A 20,386-nucleotide genomic window follows, 5' to 3' on the forward strand; every position below is an offset into this window, starting at 1 on the left:
TTCCTCCGTACTCCTGTGACATAATTACCCCGGTAAAGGTTTTATCCGAATATGCAATAGACCTGCTGAAAAAGCTTAACTCTTCTACTTTAATCTTTTTTTTTCTTTTCTTTTTTCTAAAAGCGTTTCAAAGATTTGTGAAATGCAAAGGAAAGGCAAGTGGAAGCGCACAGGTCTTTGATGTTTGCGGTGCGATTGTGTTTGTGCCGACGATTGGGTGTCAGTACAAAATGAGATCTAGACAAAGATCTGCACATTACCCTTAAGTACAGATGAGATATTTGTTGAGGAAGCCTGTGTGGTTTGACTTAATCAGCATTTTCGCAGTCTCCAACAATAATCTAAAACCACAGGTATACTTAACAGGATGAGCAGAGTCAGAACCTGCCTTGCTCTATTTCCTGACCTATTTGTGCTGCTTCACCAGCTTTATACAGAAGTTTCAAAAGTACAGATTTACACATTTAATTGAAAGCATCTTATCACACTTCTTGGATCTTACTGGCCTTCTATTGGACTTTTCAAGCTTGAAACCAATGTATTTCAATACTGTCTTTGTTTTTTTGGCCGGGTCTGAATTCGCTTAATGCTCCTTTTGTTTTCTCTCTAGGTCTGAGCTGCAACAAACAGACGCTTCATGTGAACAACATGAATCCACATCCTGTCTCGACTGAATAAGAGCAAACAGTCAGCTCTCAGTTCTCTGCTAACCTTTGGACTGTCCCACATTGACGCTCCTGCCCACCATACTGTAACATCGGCTTGTCCCCCCCCGAAAAAGGACGGCTTAATTACCCCCTCCTCCCATCCAATTAGAAGCCAGATGGCGCTTCTGGCCAATCAAATCATGGACGCCAGGATTCTCAGCAGCATGAATGGGAGAGTTGAGCTGTCCCAGTTCCTGAGAGTCACGAATGAAAGCATCGCCTCCCAGGTGAATTCTGACCAGGACGACAACCGCAAGAACAGGAAGTACCCCTGCCCGCTGTGTGGGAAGCGTTTCCGCTTCAACAGCATCCTCTCGCTTCACATGCGCACGCACACCGGGGAGAAGCCCTTCAAGTGCCCGTACTGCGACCACCGGGCAGCACAGAAGGGCAACCTGAAGATCCACCTCCGCACGCACAAGCAAGGCCTTCTGGGTAAAGGCCGTGGGAGGATCAGAGAGGAAAACCGGCTGCTTCACGAGCTCGAAGAGAGGGCGATACTCAGAGACAGGCAGATGCGAGCCGGTCATGTTAGCCAGCAGCAAACATCTAATTTACCCCAACTTAAAAATCCCCACCTGTCACAGACGGTCCCAACCCCAAACCAGTTCTTAAGCAACTCCAGTGCCGCAGAGATCCAGCCCCATACATCCACATCCCCCGAGGCACCTACTGTCCACGAGGAGCCCGTCCAGCTGCAGCCCAGCGGCTTCCGCTGCTCATTCTGTAAGGGGAAGTTCAGGAAGCAGCAGGAGCTGGAGCGTCATATCAGGATCCTTCATAAACCCTACAAATGCACCTTGTGCGAGTTTGCCGCGTCGCACGAGGAGGAGCTCATCGGCCATGTTGAGATGGCGCATATAACCGCAGATTCAGGCTCAGGTCAGAAGCCTCCCGTCGGGACGGGCGACAAGGGGAAGCCGGTCGGTGAGTTCCCGTGCGAGGTGTGTGGCCAGACCTTCAGCCAGGCCTGGTTCCTGAAGGGTCACATGAGGAAGCACAAGGACTCATTTGAGCACTGCTGTCAGATCTGCGGCCGTCGCTTCAAAGAGCCCTGGTTTCTCAAGAACCACATGAAGGTCCACCTCAACAAGCTCGCCGCAAAGAGCAACCTCCCTGCCGAGCATGACCCTTATAAACTGAGCAACCTGTCGCAGGAGCATCAGAGCAACCTCTACTCGCAGTACATCTCCCGCATCCACAACCGGTTCCTCGCGGCTGAGAGAGCAGAGCATCAAGATTATAACCAGATACTCAACACGGCCGGCGTTGACATGAAGGTGAGGGAGATGTTAGGGAGGATGATTTCCTCCGGTCCAGGCCCTCTGACCGACGTAGAGAGCTCCTCTCTATTGGGTTTGAATAATCTGCCCCCCCAGCTGAGCTCCAGCGGCATGGAATATCTGCAGAAAGTCATGTCTAATAGAGAAGCATTCAACAGCAGCGGCGGTTACCCAGGCTGGCAGATGATGACACAAGCTCTGCCTGTTGAACAGCCAATGTTCAGCACTAAAGACCAGACCTCCTACTTGTCTGAGAGATGTCTCCCTGCAGACGAAGGGAAGCTGTGTCTCAGTGACCCGGACACTAAGACCATCAGCAGACCCGGCAGCACCGGCAGCCTGAGTCATCACGGGCCAACGGACATCATCACCGAGACGGGGAACTCCCTCTCCGGCAGCGCCCTGGACCATCAACCACGACCCTCCTCTCCAGCTTCAGGTAAAACAGTCAAGAAAAGCAGATTCTCTTAAAAGAGGGGTATTTAATATCTTGTTGAAACGGGCATTATAACAACTTTAGACATAAAGTTCAGTTTTCTCATCACTCAACTAGAACTACAACTATTCAACCAGTAAAATCAGCTAATCGTTTTCATGGCTTACTGTTCAGAGTCAGAAAATAACTACCCTGATGAGACTGGACTACTTTTCATACCAAAATTTATTATAACCTCTGCTGCTTCAATGTTAACCATTATTTTTTCCATTTTGTCTTTATTTGACTGGATAAAGTGGCGAGACGAACAGGAAACGAGAAGGAACAAGACAAAGATCTCAGACAAATTTATTTATTTATTTAAAGTTATCGTTCTCTTTTCCGTCCATAAGACGTTCTCAGAAAGATCTCTGGATAATGCGCGGACAACTGGGTTTCGGATATTATCTGGACTATGTCTTTCCAATATGAACAACGCAGCAGGAGAGTGTCTTGCTCAGACGCATTCAAAAGGAAAATCCCCGGGACAGTCAGGTGAAGGGTAGGAGCTGATTAGAGCATCACGACTTGTTAATTACGTTGCCTAAGTTATTTGTTTTTGCTTACAGTGCACCGACACCGGCGTGTAGCTCTCGAATCTCCAAGTTGGATTTTTTTCTACGTCCCCAACCCTAACACCAACCCTATGACACCAGTTTTTCATCCTGAGATATTTGCGTACACTTGTCGCGTGTTAGAAACGTCTCCAATACATCAAGTCACTTGCAGTGAAGTCTCCGGACATTTTCTTGCTGCATTCTCACGCGGGCTAACTTTGACATTCTCTTGAGATTTTAACCGCTGGCAGGAAAAGCTCTGGAGAAGAGCAGCTGACATTCACGTTCTGGCACACAGCCCCAGAGGATAGTTTAGGGACAATAACCGGATTCTCACGTCCAGTGCTCAGTAGCTATCGTCATGATGACCATGGCAACTGTATGGATGTGACATACTGAATTGCTTGAGCTTCTCTTTATTCTGTCGTGTCTGTGTTATTACAGGATTACGTGTCTCTAGCATGAGAATCAAATGACTAAAATGGCTGAAATGATGGAAACAAGTAGTCATGATTAGTGTGTCAGACCTCAGCCAAGAAACTCACCAACAAAAGGACTACAATCAGATTAGTGCCTCTTATAATCTGTATTTCTTTTTTAAAGATATAAAAATCAGAAGCTGTGCCCTCGTCTTTCTTCCCACTCTCTGTAGGTGGGCCCGGAGCACAGGGTCAGCAGCACCACAGACATTACTGTCATCCACCAGGACTTTGTCTTCCTTTTAAAAGATAATGGCATCATGTTGAATTGTAGGGATAATTAGTACCCTCTATTTTATATCTGTCACATCCCCACCCCTTGCCTACGGGGGCACAAGATGTTAATGCATGCCATCTGGTGTTTTTAATGATTTGATATATACCACCCAGTGATTTTTATGATTTGATCTACCACCTGGTATTTTTATTGATAGTCTTCTGTTCCACCTGGTGATTTGGATGATTTGGCTCTCTGGGTAAATGCCTTTCTTGTCATGGCATCCTGCTTACATGTTATCATGAGCCTAAATCACTCTTATGACAGCGTTGTTAAGAGGAAAGAGGCGAAATAAAGCCAAACTTTCGTTCCGTTTCCTCACAGCTTTTTTCGACTATGGTTATTTTCTCCCACTGCTGTTATGCACACGGAGCCATGATGCGCTCCTGTGGGATTCGATCCACCATCCTCTTAAATGATGGCCGCCTAGCAGAGATAAATGGATCAAGTCTAATCTCATTAGATGTTTTGTTTCCATATTGTGCACACATACTGGTATCTGCGTATTTACATGTAAATGCTTGCCGTCGATGGCTAAATCCCTCTCCGGTCGCTCTTTAAGAACCGTATTCAGGCTCCGTTGTCTTTACTTCCCTTCCTCCTCGCTATCTTCACGACCATACGGTGCCACTTCCAGAAACATTTATGATAGCCGGCTAGCCGAGGATTTGAGCGCGCACAGTTCTGGGATGGCACATTCTGTATCAGACTCTAATTTCAGTCAATATTAAGCATGGAAACTAATTCATTGTAAAGGTCAGGCGTCATTGCTTTAGTCAATGATGGATCCGGCAGGCTCCCTCTCCCCCTCGCCTCCTCTCCTCTCTGTTCTTAGTCCTGTGTAATGGTAGACTCACTCTGGGGGCTTAGCACCGCATTGTTTAGCTCTGACAATATATCCCAGAGACCTCTGCAGCTGCTCCCTGCGCTCACAATGACAGATTAATTAACACAATCACACGCTGCTGGCCCTGGCTCAACACACAGGTCTGCTGCGGGACAGATAGGTAAATCCTACACATATGGAGAACACGCACCACTTGATGAGGGTTTAATAACAGGGATAAGTTTGGCTTTTTTCAGGGGTGGGGGGTTGTAACTGATCAAGTCTGTCTGTCTGGATGGTTTGGACGAGGAGGAGGAAAAAAAGAGAGAGAGAGAGCGGCAGAAAGCGAGCGTTTTCTAATTCAGGAGAGCGGAGATGCATGAGGAGGAATTACCACTGCCAGATGTTCAGCTTGAGGAACATTGATTAGTCCAGAATTACTGGCTGCATTATTCATAGTCAGCCTATGGTGGTCATGAAGTTATTGATGTCCTCAATATGGATAGCAAATATAGTACAGTCATGGCTGTCAGGGTGAGAGACGGCTTCTTTGCGTGATACATCCAGATACAGGGTTGGATTTAGATCTTAACCACAAATAAGCAGCATGTCAAATTAGAAACGGCGCTTTGATTTCTATAGAGGGCGTGTGTTACGAATTACTTCTCTCAATATCTAATCAGGGCAGATTGGAACATGCACTTTGACTTTAATTATAATCTGAGATTAAGAGTAACGGCTCTTCTTTAAAATGACAAACCAGTGAAGGGTGCACACTTCAGGCCTCTGACCTACATTGGACCAGTGAGATCCCAGCGCCAAATAAAAAAAACATGCCCAAACATAAAATGCTCTGACAGTTATTAATTAGTCCCATTCAATACTCTTAACCTCAAGGTCAATGGGCAGACACCATGTAATGATGTTGTCCCCACATGTGTTTTTGTCCCTTTTTTTTTTTATGCCACTTTTACTGTAAGCGTTTAAAGCCAAGGGAGCCTGAAATGATAAGCGTCTGTAAAACGGTGAATGGTAATATGAGCAGCGGTTTACCCAGAAACACAGATAAAGCTGCTGCTGTACAGAATATCACTTTCATTCTGCTTCTCCAGTGACATCCGCCTCCTTCTTTGTGATCACTGACAGTAAAAAGCATCTTTTTTAACTAAACCGCTTCTTATCTGGCTCGCTCCTGTGTTCCGGCTTCACAAGCTCCGCTCTTATTCACAGTCAGCTCGAGACTGGTTTGTGTAGAACTGATTACCTGTTGGCTTTTCCCCTCTTCCTCTCACTTCTGTCTTTTAATCCTCTTTTTAATTATTATTGCAGATATGAGGCTCAAATTAAGCTCAAAATGCTTGTTTTCCTAGCATGCAGATAAAAAGATTTACCCAGGGAGTTCTGAACACCTGCCTTGAAATATTGTTCCGCCGTCTCCTGAATGCCATTTGGCTTAATTGACTTGGAAACGTCCCAAATGCGTCATTGACTATGTGGTCTAATTAATATTAATAATATATGCTATTATAAACATCAAAGAACATCTGGTGCCCCTGTTTTTCTCCCCAGTCTTGTGTGTGACTCTCGCTCTCACTCTGTTTCATCTTAAACCCAACCAGCTACCATGTATCTCTGCTTTTCACTCTCAGGTGCCTGATTGCACGTATAGAAAAACAGCCAAAGCTGCACCGCATGTACAGTTTGACGTCCTCAGTGTAACTGGCAAATGCCTGTGTAAGCATATAGTATGTGAGCCCCGTGATTGCATTGACGCTGATGCATGGCTGTAAATCTTGAAGCCTATTTCCATATGAAATGAATCACTTGTCCGAGCCCAGCTGCATGGTTTTCCTTCCATAGACTCACTTCAGGCATTTCTTTCCTTATTTATTTACCTTTCCCCCCCTCTCTCTTCACCTTGCTCATCCAGTAAGAGCAGATAACTCACACGCATCACTTCATTAGATGCTCTGTGTTAGGTGAGAGAGGCTCGGGTTTGTAATGATGCAGTAATTGGAGTTTTTTGCTTGATAAATCTAAGCTCTAAAATTACTCCCCTCACATAATGTGAGCCTCGGCAGTGTAAGTAAATCTTAAACTGATTAAGTTAGCATGAACCAGGCAATCACAAAGATGGCACCCGTCCAAACGGAAGAGAGAGAAAAAGGCAGAGTCTTTTCGGTCTTTGTGTTGTGTGTTTGTTTTTTTTTACCGCTCTCTCCGTGTGGAGGCTGGCAAATGGGTTTAGGAAGAAGCCTCGTGCTGAAAGATGAGGTCAGATGTGTGTGTTTTTTGCCGGCATTCGGAGCCGGCCCCTAATGTCATCGTAATTAAAGCCACAGAATAATTGAGATGTATGGCGTGTGTCTGAAAGAGTTCCATTAAGCTCTTTGGATTTTTTTTGTGTCTTGTTACTGGAGACAAGGGTGTGGCACTGTTGAAGTCTCTTTCCCGCTCTTGCACATACCGTGCGCGTGGGAGCGTGCGCGTTTAATGTAAGCACGCATTAAATCAAACATACTGTAAACACTGCACACACACACACACACACACACATACATGCTGTAAAGCGGAAAACAGGGTCGTCTATCTTTAATTCAAGGACATGAATTTGCCATCTTGGCCGTGATATTTCCACGATGCTAGGTTCAGCCCTGTTTGATTAATTCAAGGGTGTTATTTTACGATTTTGTACATTTCAAATGGTGGAAAACCGCCTCCCTTTTATTACCAGTCAGCTTACAATGGTGGTTTTTCTATTAAAGTTTGCCACAAAGTAAAGTAACAACTGCAGATCATTAGATTGAGATTTACTTCAGTGAATTACCTCAGGGTCAGATCTCGAGGTGTATGAAATTGATATTTCTCTGGCGGGGATGAATCACTGTTGTAACTCAGATATTAGTCCATTAAAGAAGAACAATAAGGCATCAATATGCATGGAATTAAATTAATGGTGGTGGGTTTATCTCCCTATCCCAGACGCATCCCTAAAAGACACAGTATAATGTATGACCTGACCTTCAAATGCCAGGAGAGTGTTGGGCAATAAACTGCCAATATTTGTGGCTTAATGGCGTCGGATGACTTTTACTGTAATTGGAATGGCAGCGAAACAGCTGGGCTATTTAAAGACAGTGCAAGGCTGAGGTCCCAGACAATCACTAACTCAAAATGGTCACAGGGAGTGTGTTTAACCCTGGAGGGTGTTTCTGTGATAGCTATAAGGATTAAACTGTGGGTAAACAGAGGGAAAAGGACATTTAAATTACCTTTAATTAAAAGTTATGGTGTGGAGGATCAAACCTTGGATCCAGATGGATATTATTCATCGGCTAAAGGGAGAAAAATTGCCCTTTGTCATTTACCACAATAATACACTTTGTACTTTCTGAATTATGTGGCCACCGCACCATTTTTCAAGTATGAAGCGAAAATAAACTCAACTGCACTTCACGGTGCAGTTAATCAGAAGCACTCACATGTTGGACTTTTGTTATTTCTGACTGGGATCCCCACTTACTGGTTTTGGATGGAATGAGTTTTTTTCCTTTCGACATCTGCCTTGTTCTGGTAGCTTTACAATTTCCCCTGTTTATTATTTCTGGAAGAATCTTGTTTGGTGTTAACATCTTTGGGTGTATTTATTGCACATGGTGGTGGCGTCCATACTGTAAAATGATGGATCACTGGAGCTGAAAGCTGATTACAAGCTTGATTTACTGCAGGGCAGTGCTTAAATCATTCAACTCAGCCTGGTGTGGGATTGCAGCATTTTTCATGTTTAGACAACTGTTGTTGCTACTTTTCTCAGAACAAAATGCTCAGTGTGCCTCGTGTACACATAGTTTCCTGATCTCATTTGTATTGTATTATGTTTTTGCTGTTTTCTCTGTGGTAGGTGAGAAAGTCTACAGGTGTCCTCTCTCCAGTGACTACACCGCTGCACAGACAGCCTCCCTCGGTTTCCATCTGGACCGCTACCACTTCCCCCACTGGCAGAACAGCAGGGATCTTTCTTCTCCGCTGCAGCCCAGCAGCAGCAGCAGCAGCTCCAGCCCCAACTCCAAGCTCAGACCCAGATCCAGAGAAGACTGGAGCCCGGCCGCAGGTCACTACCAAGGTCTGGAGAACCACAGGGAAACCCCCCTGCTCGTCAACAAGCAGCCCGACCTCACTGACAAACACGTAGACGGCTCTTTATCCGCTCAAACCAGTAAGTCCCAGTATGAGCCCTTAGACCTGTCTGTCAAGCCAGAGTCTGTCCCCTCCCATTCAGCCATGTCTCCTGCTGTACTGGTGCAAATGTCTGGCGTTTTCAGCAATGGACTGTCCTCCTCCATTACCCGGCGGCTACAAAGTTACCCCAACGCCGCAGCCGAGCTCAGTGGGAAACCTGGGTATCAGTGTGACCTTTTGGTGCAGGCAACAAAAGAGGAGATGAGCACACAGAGAGGAGGCTCCGCTTGTCACAATGGTGAAGGGGAATTTGAGAAATCCGAGCAAGGGGGGGAGGACGAAAACGACGACGCTGCCAAGTGGCAGATGCTGAAAAATAATGTGCCCGAGCTGCAGGAGCTGCTGGAGCACGCCAGCACTGACTTCCCGGGTCCAGAGATGCAGGAGAAGCCGGGGCAGTGGGGCAGAGGCGTGGCCGAGTCTCCCATCCACTCTCTGGAGAACCTGACTCCAGGACAGGCCGATCCACTCCAGTACCAGGGCGGCCTGCTCTCCTTCCTCAGGGCCCAGGGGAGCCTGAGCGGTGCACCTGCCTCTGCACACAACGCCGGTCTGATCGCAGGCGGGAACATGGAGAACGAAGTTGCATCAGGTGAGCATCAGCTTATATGTCATGACATGTATGTGTAACTCAGCTGTCACACTTATCAAGATATGGCCAGCACTCACCAGATTTGAAGGTATCTATTGCCACCTAGTGGACAAAGACCGGTCCTTCAGTTTTTTGCCAATCTCGCCATCTCCTCTCATCTTGCAATTACAACATCCCAATCAGTTAATACAATTCTCCAAAGATAATAAATGTTTTGTATCGTTCTCCTGTGACATTGTCAGCAACAATGTAGATGCTATATAAAAATCCCCCCCTAAAACTTTCTGGCAGTGTCTCAGCCCTCATCACCTGACAGCAGACGTGTGAAGAGCGCGTGTGAGCGTGTGAATGAATCATTCCAATTACGAACAACACGCTTCCCATATACTCACAGCACTTAAGTTTTTTTTCTTCTTCTTCTTCTCCTTCTTCTCGCCAGATCTTATCTCTGATCTGAAATAAGGGCTAAAGAAGACACAGGTGTGTGCCACTGATTACCCCCCTACACTTTAAAAAAAGAGGATGATGATATCGGCGTGTGATAGGTTACAAATCGCCCGAGCCAGTGGGGCCCGCTGATGGAGAGAGGCTTAAAGCCCTTGCGCTGGTGTGATGTGCTTGCTGAGTGCAGATTTAATAATGCCGTCTCTCAGGAGAGGGAATCCAACAGCTGGGGTCTTTGATATGCATGTATTATGAGTGCAACATGATACACCTTCCCTCTGATCCCCCTCTTATTCAGAAACTCAATATGCTCATGTGAAAGACAGGAAAGTGCCTGTCAACTCCATTAGGGATTAACATCTGTTCCCTTTTCTTTGTGATTCTAACAGCAAGATGTAGTTTTTGAATTTGATTGTACAGATGGTTATTATAATATTTCCCCCCACCAAAAAAAGCACCCCCCCCCTTCCTCCTCCTTCAACTTCTGTCAGAGCCGTCACAGCCGTCGTGTTTCTCCCTCGTTTTTATGAGATATAATGCCGTTTGAAATATGGCAGATTCAAATTGCCTCTTTTTAGCAAACCCCGTGGTTTTCAAACACAACCAGCGTTTGTTTAAAAAAAACCAGTGTATCCCAGCAGCATCTCAGACATTTAGACCAGTTCTCTTAGTTCAGGCATCTCTCTCACCTTTTTTCCATTCGCTGCACATTGATCCGGCACATTTCCCGTCAGACTGATACAATAAACGCCTGTCAATCAAACCGCACCTCCAGACAGGTAGCTGACATTGAGAGGGCCGTGGAGTGTCCTCTACGATCCCACCAAGCAGGTGGCCCGGCAGCCTGTCCTGTCTGCGGCGCTGACCAGGTGGCTCTGTCACGGGGCTGTCTCCTGTTGCCCCCATCCTCTCCATACTGTATGGCACGTCGAGTGGCATGGTGACATATTGCCGGGCAGTTTGGACATGGAGTGATGTGTTTGTGATGACAGTTCAGGTCGGCTCCAATGTGCCAGCAGTGGTAATTGGCCAGATGGTGACCCCTGGTTGAACCTGTCTGCATGCTCATTAGTCTCACTGAGCCCCCCCCCCCTCCCTCCCCCCTGTGTTTTAAACGGAACACCCTCGTCCCTGCACCGCTAACGCCCAAACACTAGATGGCAACGTTCACCACTCTAAGCGGTTGAGGATGCTGTGGGGCTTCAGAGGGTCTCATTATATGGGGATGCGTTAGTATTTAGCAGGCCCAGTTAGGACAGCTGTTTTTGAGATTATAGTCATGTCACAGTCGGATGCCTCCGGGTTACTGAGTCTCATCTCCCTGTGAAGCAACTAACCAGCTCAACTAAACTGTCCCTCTCCTCATGGGGCATCAGAGCAGGCCCACTCAGACACGTGAGAACAAGAGAATATGAGAAGATCGATAAAGACGGGATTAAGAATGAAAGAACACTCACTCAGGACAGAGAGACAGAGAGATAGAGGGAGAGAGAGAAAAAGGCCCCCTGATTTGAAAGCTTGAAAGGGGTGAGTCATTATCTCATTGTCTGACCTCCGTGTACCCTCCGCGGAGAGGGTGACAGAGAGTGAGAGAAAAGGAGAGAGAAAAGGAGCGAGGGAAGATCACCATAGATGGAGATAGATGGAGCGACAGCGAGGTGAAAGAGGAGCGGTAGTGCGGCTGTCTCCATGAGCAGATGTCGTTTGAGGGCAGCGAGAGGGCAGCGCGGCCTGCCTTTGTGCCGGGCCTCTCCCCGTAGAGATAATGAAGGGTGGAGCTCTGGGAAGGATGTGCAGTCATCACTCACTGTCTGTGTGCCATCAGAGCTCAGGTCTGTGTCATCCGTCACCATTCAGCTCCTCTGGCCCCCGACGGCCCCGCCACTGTCATCATGGTCATTATGTCAGCCTGCGACACACAACACACACTCCCACGGCACAACACAACACACTCACACTCACACACATGGGACGACGTGCAGGCAGTTGCAAAGATATACAAGTTTACGGCCTCGCGCAAATATGTACTTACTTCTAGAACAAGGGGAAATTCGGTAAAATCCAGGTGCCGATGTTATATTTGAGTTTCAACGTGAGTCACCTAGAAACTTGAGCAGGTTATACTTCACCCAATCAGTGGAAAGAACCTGAAGCTCTTATTCTCTAAACATGAGTTTGCATAAAGAAACTGTTGAGAATGAAATGAGAGGAGATGAAAATGTAAATGTTTTTAAACGTAAACTTAAAACCCAACCTGGCGTTCATGTAGTGTTTTATGATTTGTAAAATGTTAAATTTATTGTAATGTATTATTTAATATTTTTTTTATCTATTTTATAATTTTTTTCTTCTTACTATTACTTTCTCTCTTGTTTTGCTAACATTTTATTGTTTGACTACCATTTGCTTTGTAACCTTTTACAATGTATGAGAGGATTCTGAACGCATTAATAATTTTTTTAACATTTTGTCAATCGCTTCTTAAAACACTCTGAGCTGCAATTAATTTGTTGAAAGGTTCTTTATAAATAAAGTGTGGATTGACTGATAGAATTGGTAAAATTATTAATCACATCAACAGATATCTGAAGAAAGATAATATAATAAAAATATTACAAATCTGAACACACATTTTCTCCCAAGATTCCAGCCCTGACTACAAACTTGTCCTTCAAAGAACTCTTCTGCATTTGATAAATAGACTAGATTAATACCAGGCTGATATCCGGTGATGGTTAGCTTAGCCTAGCACAAAGACAGGAAGTGGGGGGAACATCTAGCCTAGTTATAATGATCTTAAGCTCAACAGTGAACCCAATATACCTCCATTTGTTTAATTTGTACCAAAGACAAAGCATAAAAGCAACAACATTTGGTTTCACAGGGTTTTGACAAAACATCTAGATTGGAGAAACTTTTTTTTTTTAAAGATAAAAGTGACGCTGAACAGCTCCAGCTCAAGCTGCTGTGATCATTCATCACAGTTTATGCAGCAGACAACGCTCCTGGTTCTTCTCTGACGTAAAATACTTGCTATAGTCAAGCACCATGGACTGTATATAAAGATAGACGACATGACAGCTCCCCGAAAGTGAAGCCAAAGCATTTTCATCGCCCCCTAGAGGCTGGCTGCAGGAACGGTCATAAATCCTGCCTCCTCCATGTTCGAGGATGGAATACGGAGCGAAACACAAAAGTACACGTCAGAGAAATTATTTTAAAATATCTTAATATAATATCCCAATAATTTTTAGATTTTTTGTCTCACTGGATGATGGTAGGAAGTAGAGAAGAGTCGTCCATCTTCAAAAAAAGTCAATGTTATATTTAAACATCAATTTCCTGTGCAACGTGAGAATTTCAGGTGTATTCACGTCAAGTCTTCTCTCACGATAAAGTGGATTAGATTGTGAGGATACACTCATTTACAGCCTGATTGATGGAGCTGCAGCGATGATGCCGTGTTCCCTGATCTCCGTAATTACCTAGGACGAGTTCAGTGTCAACACAACCGATGGGAAAATGACCCAAACTGTTAAAATTACGTTTTTTCTTTTACTATTTACACATCCTCACTCTTTCTCTCGTCACCACACAGCCCCCCCCCCCCCCCATTTCCTGTTCAGACTATTTGTGCATGTGTACACGTGAGCATGTATAGTACACTGTATGTGTATGCGTGTGTGTGTCTTTGTGTTTGTGTGTGTGCGGCTGGTCTGAAGCTGTGGCTGGAGCGGCCCATGAACGGAGGATCATGTGGTGAAGAGATGGATGGCCCCGAGCCCACTGCTGTCTCCTCTAATTGTAAAATATTAGTTACATTAGACTCTTGCCTGTGATTAATGGAACTTATTTGGAGGTTGCCCTCTCTTGGACTTCCCCTCTCCTCTGGTGGAAGGGGGGGGGGGGGGGGGGGGGGGACAGCAGACCAAGGATGACGAGGAAGAGGAGGAGGAGGAGAAAGAAAGAAAGAAAGGCCACAGAGGCGGGGGGGGGGAGTCAAGCAGGGCGGCCAGCAACTGATGTAACCACGAGGCCTTTTGGCTTATTATTAACTGACTTCATGAAAGTCTAATAGGCTACAGGAGCGCTCACGTTGTTTGAATGCGTTTAGAAGATTTTAATAAAACTTGGTTATCAAGTCATGATGGATGTGACGAATTTAAATGCACGAAATCAACTTCAAACAAAATATCACTGATTAAGTGAGCGTAAGAAAGAAAGAAAGAAGCAAAGAAAGAAAAACTGCCGATCCGTATTTCCTGCTTTTCCACTTCCGTTGATTGACAGGTTCAACGTGCGTCACAAACTGATCGGTCGCAGCATTTTTGACAAAGCTTTTCTTTTAACTGTTGCTCCTCCCAGACAGCTTGCCCTCGCTCTCTCACTTTACTGCTCTAACTCTCTCTATCTCTCACACAGACACAGACCCACACACACACACACACACAAACCCCTCTTTGCCATCCTGATGATATTCAGATGTGTCAGGCCGTATCCTCTCTCTGACTGGTGTGTGTCTGTGTGCGCGCTTGTGTGTGTGTGTGTCCTTTACGGCCATCAGGTTATTATACACCAACAGATGGAGCATTACCTTTTATTGCTCGCACCTTCTGTGAGTTTCCCCACTTTTCCCCCCCAAAAACACCTTCTTTATGTAGATGTGTTCGTCTGAGCGCAGCTGTCTGAGCCCTGATGAGGACCATGATAGAGAGAAGGAGGCGAGGGCGGGGCGGGGGGGGTGGGGGGTGGTGAAAAGGCTGAGACAGCCCTCAGTTTTTGGGAAGTGATGTCAAATGACATCAGCACATAATGGTTTACTGTAACCATGAATCACAGAGGAACACGTTGAAGTGTTAGACAGAGGGGGAAAGAGAAAGTCATTACGTGAGCTAACATCTCAGAAATAGCACCTCGGTGAACAAGGACACGGAGGTAGAGAAGGTAAATGACTCATCCGGCTCAGGTCTGAGTCTTGATCTCACCGACACCTTCAGGCTTCGCTGTCGTGCAGATTTTTTATTGAGGTCAGATAAACTTCTGGAAGCTATTAGCAGGAGGCTTTGTTCTCTGTGTCTTGAAGGTGCGCAGAGTGCTCCGCCGTGTAGCTTCACATTATTTGTGGTAGAAGTTATGTGGCGGGCGCTAAAGAGGGGGACAGACAGGAAGTTTTGGCATGCCTCGCCTCCCAGCTGCAGACGTCTGTCATTCCTCAACTCAACACTTGTGTGTGTGTGTGTTTATATGCCGTTATATGTGTGTGCGTGTGTGTGTGTGCGTGTGTGGGTCTGTGTTATAGTTGTGAGCAGGAAATGTGTTACAACGAATTAGTACTTGCTGCCCTTTCTTTGTAAAAACCTGTCAGCTTGTGTCACAAGTGTTTTGCTAAAGTTTGACTGTTAGAAAGTGCAAATTGTTATTATGAGGCCAAATCAATGTCACAGTTTAGATTTTTTTTTTTATATATTTGTCTATAAAACCACACAAACTAAAGCACATTACAACCAAAGGAAAACCTATTTTGAAGCCCACTGAAACTTGTAAACTCTTTTTTTTACCCTCTGGCATTTCAGCGGCATGGTGTCAGAACCTAACTTCTCACCTGCCAACATCTGGCCTGGACCGCTGGGCATTCAAAAAAAAACTGACCTGCCAAGAATTACAAATTCGGAATTTGTAAACACACATTTTTCACTTAAATCCATCTCATCCAGTTCATTAACAGAAACTTGTTCCATGGGGAAACGTTCTGCGACTGAAGCCAGAGGTGTTGCTTTTCAGTTGGCTTGTCAACTGGTAAAATCAAAAATAAAACATCAATGGAGGTTGATTATTATTGATATTTATACATCTAACTTTCACCATGTGGTCGTTTCAGACCCTGACGATGTTAAATTCCGACGATTTCGTGAATGAACCTCTTTTCTTCTTTGTGTTATCCAGCCCGGAAGCCGTTCCAGTGCCGGTACTGCCCGTACAGCGCTTCCCAGAAGGGCAACCTGAAGACCCACGTCCTGTGTGTCCACCGCAAGCCCTTCGACAACAGCCTCTACCCCGACCGCCGCCTCCGACGCTCGCACGCGCCCCGGAGACCCTCCAGATTGCCTCCGAGCATGCTGGGAGACCAGATCGGCATGACGTCGCTCTGTGGAACTTGATTCAGATACAGACAGTCGTGATTATTATTGTTTTAGTTTCACCTCGATAAAAAAAAAGGGGGGGGTTAGGATGATTGAGTTTGTTGAGCATAAAAAAAATAATAATAAGAAGAAAAAAGTTAACTAACCTTGATGTACATTCCAGTGTTTACTTGAAGAGCCACAGTGCATATTTATCTGTAGCAACAACAAAAAAAAAAAAAGAAAAGAAAGAAGCTGCCTATAATAATAAAGTCCATTGTGATGTGAAAGTGCAGTGCGGAGTATTTAGTGCCTTTCATTTTGTCAGAGGTGTCCAAACGATTTACTCGTGTTTACATGCATCTATCACTTCAGCACTTGTCTGATAGGGAGAATGTACCGTGGCCTGCCCAAAGCACTTGTTCTTTCATCCAGTAAACACCCTGTGTTACAATTTTTTTGGTAAATATCGCTCGATTCCCCTTCCGGTCCAGAAGTCTTGTCTATCTGTCAGGATGCGGTGCCAGATGTTCGGGCTTTAATCGCGGCAGATGTAATGAAGTAGAATGTTGCACATCGGAGCTTCCATTTGTTCTGGATTCCACTCCAGGGAGAAAGCCTCTCTCACATATAATTATTGCCCATTAACTCCTATGCTTCATGCCCTCATGCTGGAACAATGCTCAATTAAGGGGAACCAAGGAAATGGAAAAAACTGCAGAGATTCATTGATAGTACATTCAAATCTGCCTTTTCCCTACTTTTTTTTTTAATTGGGTGGAAGTACCCATGTGTGTGTGTATACCAGATCTGCCCACCAGTGTAAAATAGGACCTAATCAACACAGCTATTGTACGCCGCGGAATGCCATGTACGGTCATTTTAGCTCGATCTGAGCCGCCTGTGCCAATAGTCTGCCTGTACACCGGAGATCACCGTGGGCAGCTGTGTGCCTGTTCAGCCGGGGCCTTGTAGCCACAGCGATGTGACTTTGACTGACAGCCGGCCTGACAACTCCATTCATGCGCCACCTGCTAGCTGTCAATCAGCGCGGCCGTCCCGGGGCTATTGACGGAGCTGTCAGCCCGTGTGAGATGTGTCTGTCAAAGCCCACCCACTCTGCCACTCTGTCTGCCTGCCCGGGCACTCTGACATTCGTTTACTGTCCTCCTTCCACCCTTCCTTTCCTCCCTTCTACCTTTTTCTCTTTCTTCCACTCTGTCTGTCTCCTGCCTGTTTCCCATCAGAGACGCGGCGGCCCCTTAATCCCCGATCCAATCACAGATTCTTTGGGTACACATTTGTCATCCTCTAACCCTCTGTTTTTTTTTTGTCGTTGTTGTGTTGTGCTTCACAAACACTTCTGCAGGTGACTCAGGCCGGATATACATGTGGTTTTTTATCGCGACCCCTTGTATTGGTGTGTACCCCCGTCACCAATCCTCTCTTTCTTCTGTCACGTTTCTCTCTCTGCCCTCTTCCTCCTCTTCCTCCTTTAGTCCCTCGCCCTTCAGGTCTCTCTACCTGACAGGTGTCACGGTCTGCCCCTCCAGCTGAGGTCTGTCATACCTGTCAATACTTTTCTTTTAGAGCCATGCCAAGCCAGATCGGTCCAGACCAGACCATCTTGTGTTTTTGACCAAGGGCCGTGAAGTTTTGTGACGAGGGACAAGAAGACGGACATGTCCCAAAAAGCATCACCGCTCCGCAGAGCTTCTGTCCCTTGGTCTCGTCCGACAGCCCTGTGGATACGGATCATCCCTGAGGCCTCATCCTGTCAAACCTTCTAATTAAACGCACTTTCCCTTAAAGCAGGGCCCTTTAATTAATGCTGGTGAAGTTTGTTAATTACCTCTAATGGTGATGAATGTTTGAGGTAACGTCTCATGCCCTCGTCAATGTCAAACTGGCCACACCTGAGTTGTTCACCGTCCTGTTCTACAGACTCATCGTGTCATCGTTTGATCCGAAAGGGCAGTTTCCACGTTATCAAGTTCCGTCATGTCTCCAACCGCCTGATTGGCTTGACAGACAAGTGAAATACGGGGGGTTGCCAAATTTCCTGTATTTCTTCCAGCTAAGCTTTGGCTCACCTTGACCTTTTTTGCTGTGAATGACATCCTGTTTACCTGCAGTAAATCAATCCTCATTCTCAGACACCTATAAATAACCCTGCTCTGGAGAGGAGGCAGACATGTCGCACTCACAAACCATCGGCGTGTGTGTGTGTGTGTGTGTGTGTGGGGGGGGGTATCCAATGACCTCACATCCCAGTCATGTGCCCTTTTATTGAGCTTAATTGAAAGTGCACAGATCACATGCACAGAAAGTTGAACATCGATAGAATCCTCCGTGTCTGCTCTCCCCCCCCCCCCCCCCCACGTTCACCACTATTTTACCGTTGCGTACCCGCCCACCACGTTTGAGGTCTCTCTCTCCCAGCCTTGTGGAGAGGGGCGGGCCATGTACAGCTAATCAGCCTGAATAAGTAAAGGAAACATTTTGACAGGCCAGGTAATGAGAAGTAATGAATCACTAATCACAGTCTCTTACAACCCTCGGAGCACAGATGAAAAATTAAAGGTAATTAGCTTGCGCAGTTGTGAAAACAATATTTAAGACTGTTGGCATCACATGGCTCAGACTTAACAGATTTTCTCCGCCGACAACATACATCAACGCCGAGCCGAAGCCCGAATATCAAGCTGTTTTTGGGGAAAGCTTTTCTCTCCATGTAATTTTAGTGAGTGATCTGAACGGGGGCATACAACTGCCCCCCCCCCCCCCCCCCCCTTTCGGGCTTTTTCTCCTCGCAGGCAATCTTCCTAAAATGCAGGCATGAAATATATTCCTCTCACTTTTTCCCCTATGGTTTTCCCCACTGAGGATGAGGAGGGACACGCCAGGAACATGCGTATGAGATTTCATCTCGAGGAGAGTGGTACAGTGGAGTGTTCAGTCTCTTCCTCTCACACACACGTACACAGTGTAAGGTAATTCGGAGATGTGCTGGTCGGAGCTGCCGACCCTCTGCAGCTCTGCCCCGGCTCCTGGGCTTGACAGCGGAGTGAGCGATGCTTTGACAGGGCCCGTGTTTGACAAGTCGGCGTGAGACTCAAAGTACAGGATCCAGACATGGGCTGTCAGTCAAAGCCGACACATCTCCCGGCTGAGACGTGCCAGTTTAGTCACAGTTACAAAGGAACTAATATGCGTTAACTGGAGCAAGGCACACATATGGGCCCTGGTAGAGCCCCGTGTCCCGAGGCTGGGATTGAGAGGATGCCAGAGAACATAAGCCCGAGATATAAAAAGAATTACAAGGGGACAAATAAAACATGGGGATTATGTCAGTGTGAGAAATGGCGGCGTTGTAATTCAGCATGTGTGCCTGCCTCGCCTCTCCTGTTTCGGGCATCCAGGGCCCGTGGGCTGTGGCCCCGCAGTCCTGCACCTGTGCTCCGAGGATCCAGGAGCTTTAGAGACAGAATGGAGAGGAGGCTGTTATACAGTGTGTGTCAGGGAGGGAGGGAGGGAGGGAGGGAGGGATGGAGGGATGGAGAGTTGAAAAGTGGGACAGGACGGACCGATTGGCGCCGAGACAGACGTCAGGCCGCAGAACCCTGTATCTGCCAGATCAGATGTCGGCGGCCGTGTTTTTGAGTTTTTAAACGTACACGTAGGAGAGTAACGCTCCCTCATATCCAACGATACACTTGTTCAGTTAAATACCAATGACAGGAAGTGACTACATCCGAGCCCGCCGCCACTCCCCCTGCTCATCCGCTCGTGTCGTGTTGTCACCCAAAGTTCATTTGAGTTTCAAGCTCGCCTCTCTCTCTCTCTCTCTCTGCGCCTCGCTCGCTCCTTTCCTCGCCTTTCCGCTGTAAAGACCTGTCTCGCATAACAAACAATTCCACCAAACTCCATTAAAATCACTTCATGGGGACGTGATAGTGCCTCAAGTTAAAGGCTGTAATTGAAAAGCATTTGACAAACCACACACCGCAAAGCGACAACAGACAAGCCGCGATTCTCACTTCGGATATTCAGCGCGGTCGATTATTATCATTTCATTCCGTGACCGACACAACTTGCTCGAACGGAGCATCGGGAAAAAAAACAGTGATTCTCGGAGTCGTTCATGCTAATGACCTTCAGATGGATAGATAAACAGATAATGGAATTTTTTTTACAACATTGCATCTCAGTACATAGTAGCCGCCATTTTATCCTGAAATAAAAGCCCCAAAAAATGAGGTGCCATTCTGTTACTGCTTTTTCCGAGGATGAGCTCCTTGGGGTTAAGGAGCTGTTCTATGTGTCATGATCGGGTTCATGTTAGAATATTGGGGTCTACTAGCTGTCTGCCAGTGAAACGCTGATGG

General features: G+C 46.3%; 1 protein-coding gene across 1 annotated transcript; it reads left to right on the top strand.

Moving 5' to 3' along the window:
• Positions 1 to 652: 652 nt before the first annotated feature.
• LOC133955031 (zinc finger protein 536-like) lies at positions 653 to 16,414 on the top strand (the record flags this gene model as incomplete). The annotated part of the gene is made up of 3 exons (XM_062389669.1): positions 653 to 2,429; positions 8,506 to 9,435; positions 15,823 to 16,414. Coding segments are annotated over 3 exons (2,922 nt in total), but the record flags the coding sequence as incomplete, so codon positions are not given.
• Positions 16,415 to 20,386: the final 3,972 nt, after the last annotated feature.

Source organism: Platichthys flesus, chromosome 6 (assembly GCF_949316205.1).
Source record: "Platichthys flesus chromosome 6, fPlaFle2.1, whole genome shotgun sequence".
NCBI lineage: Eukaryota > Metazoa > Chordata > Actinopteri > Pleuronectiformes > Pleuronectidae > Platichthys > Platichthys flesus.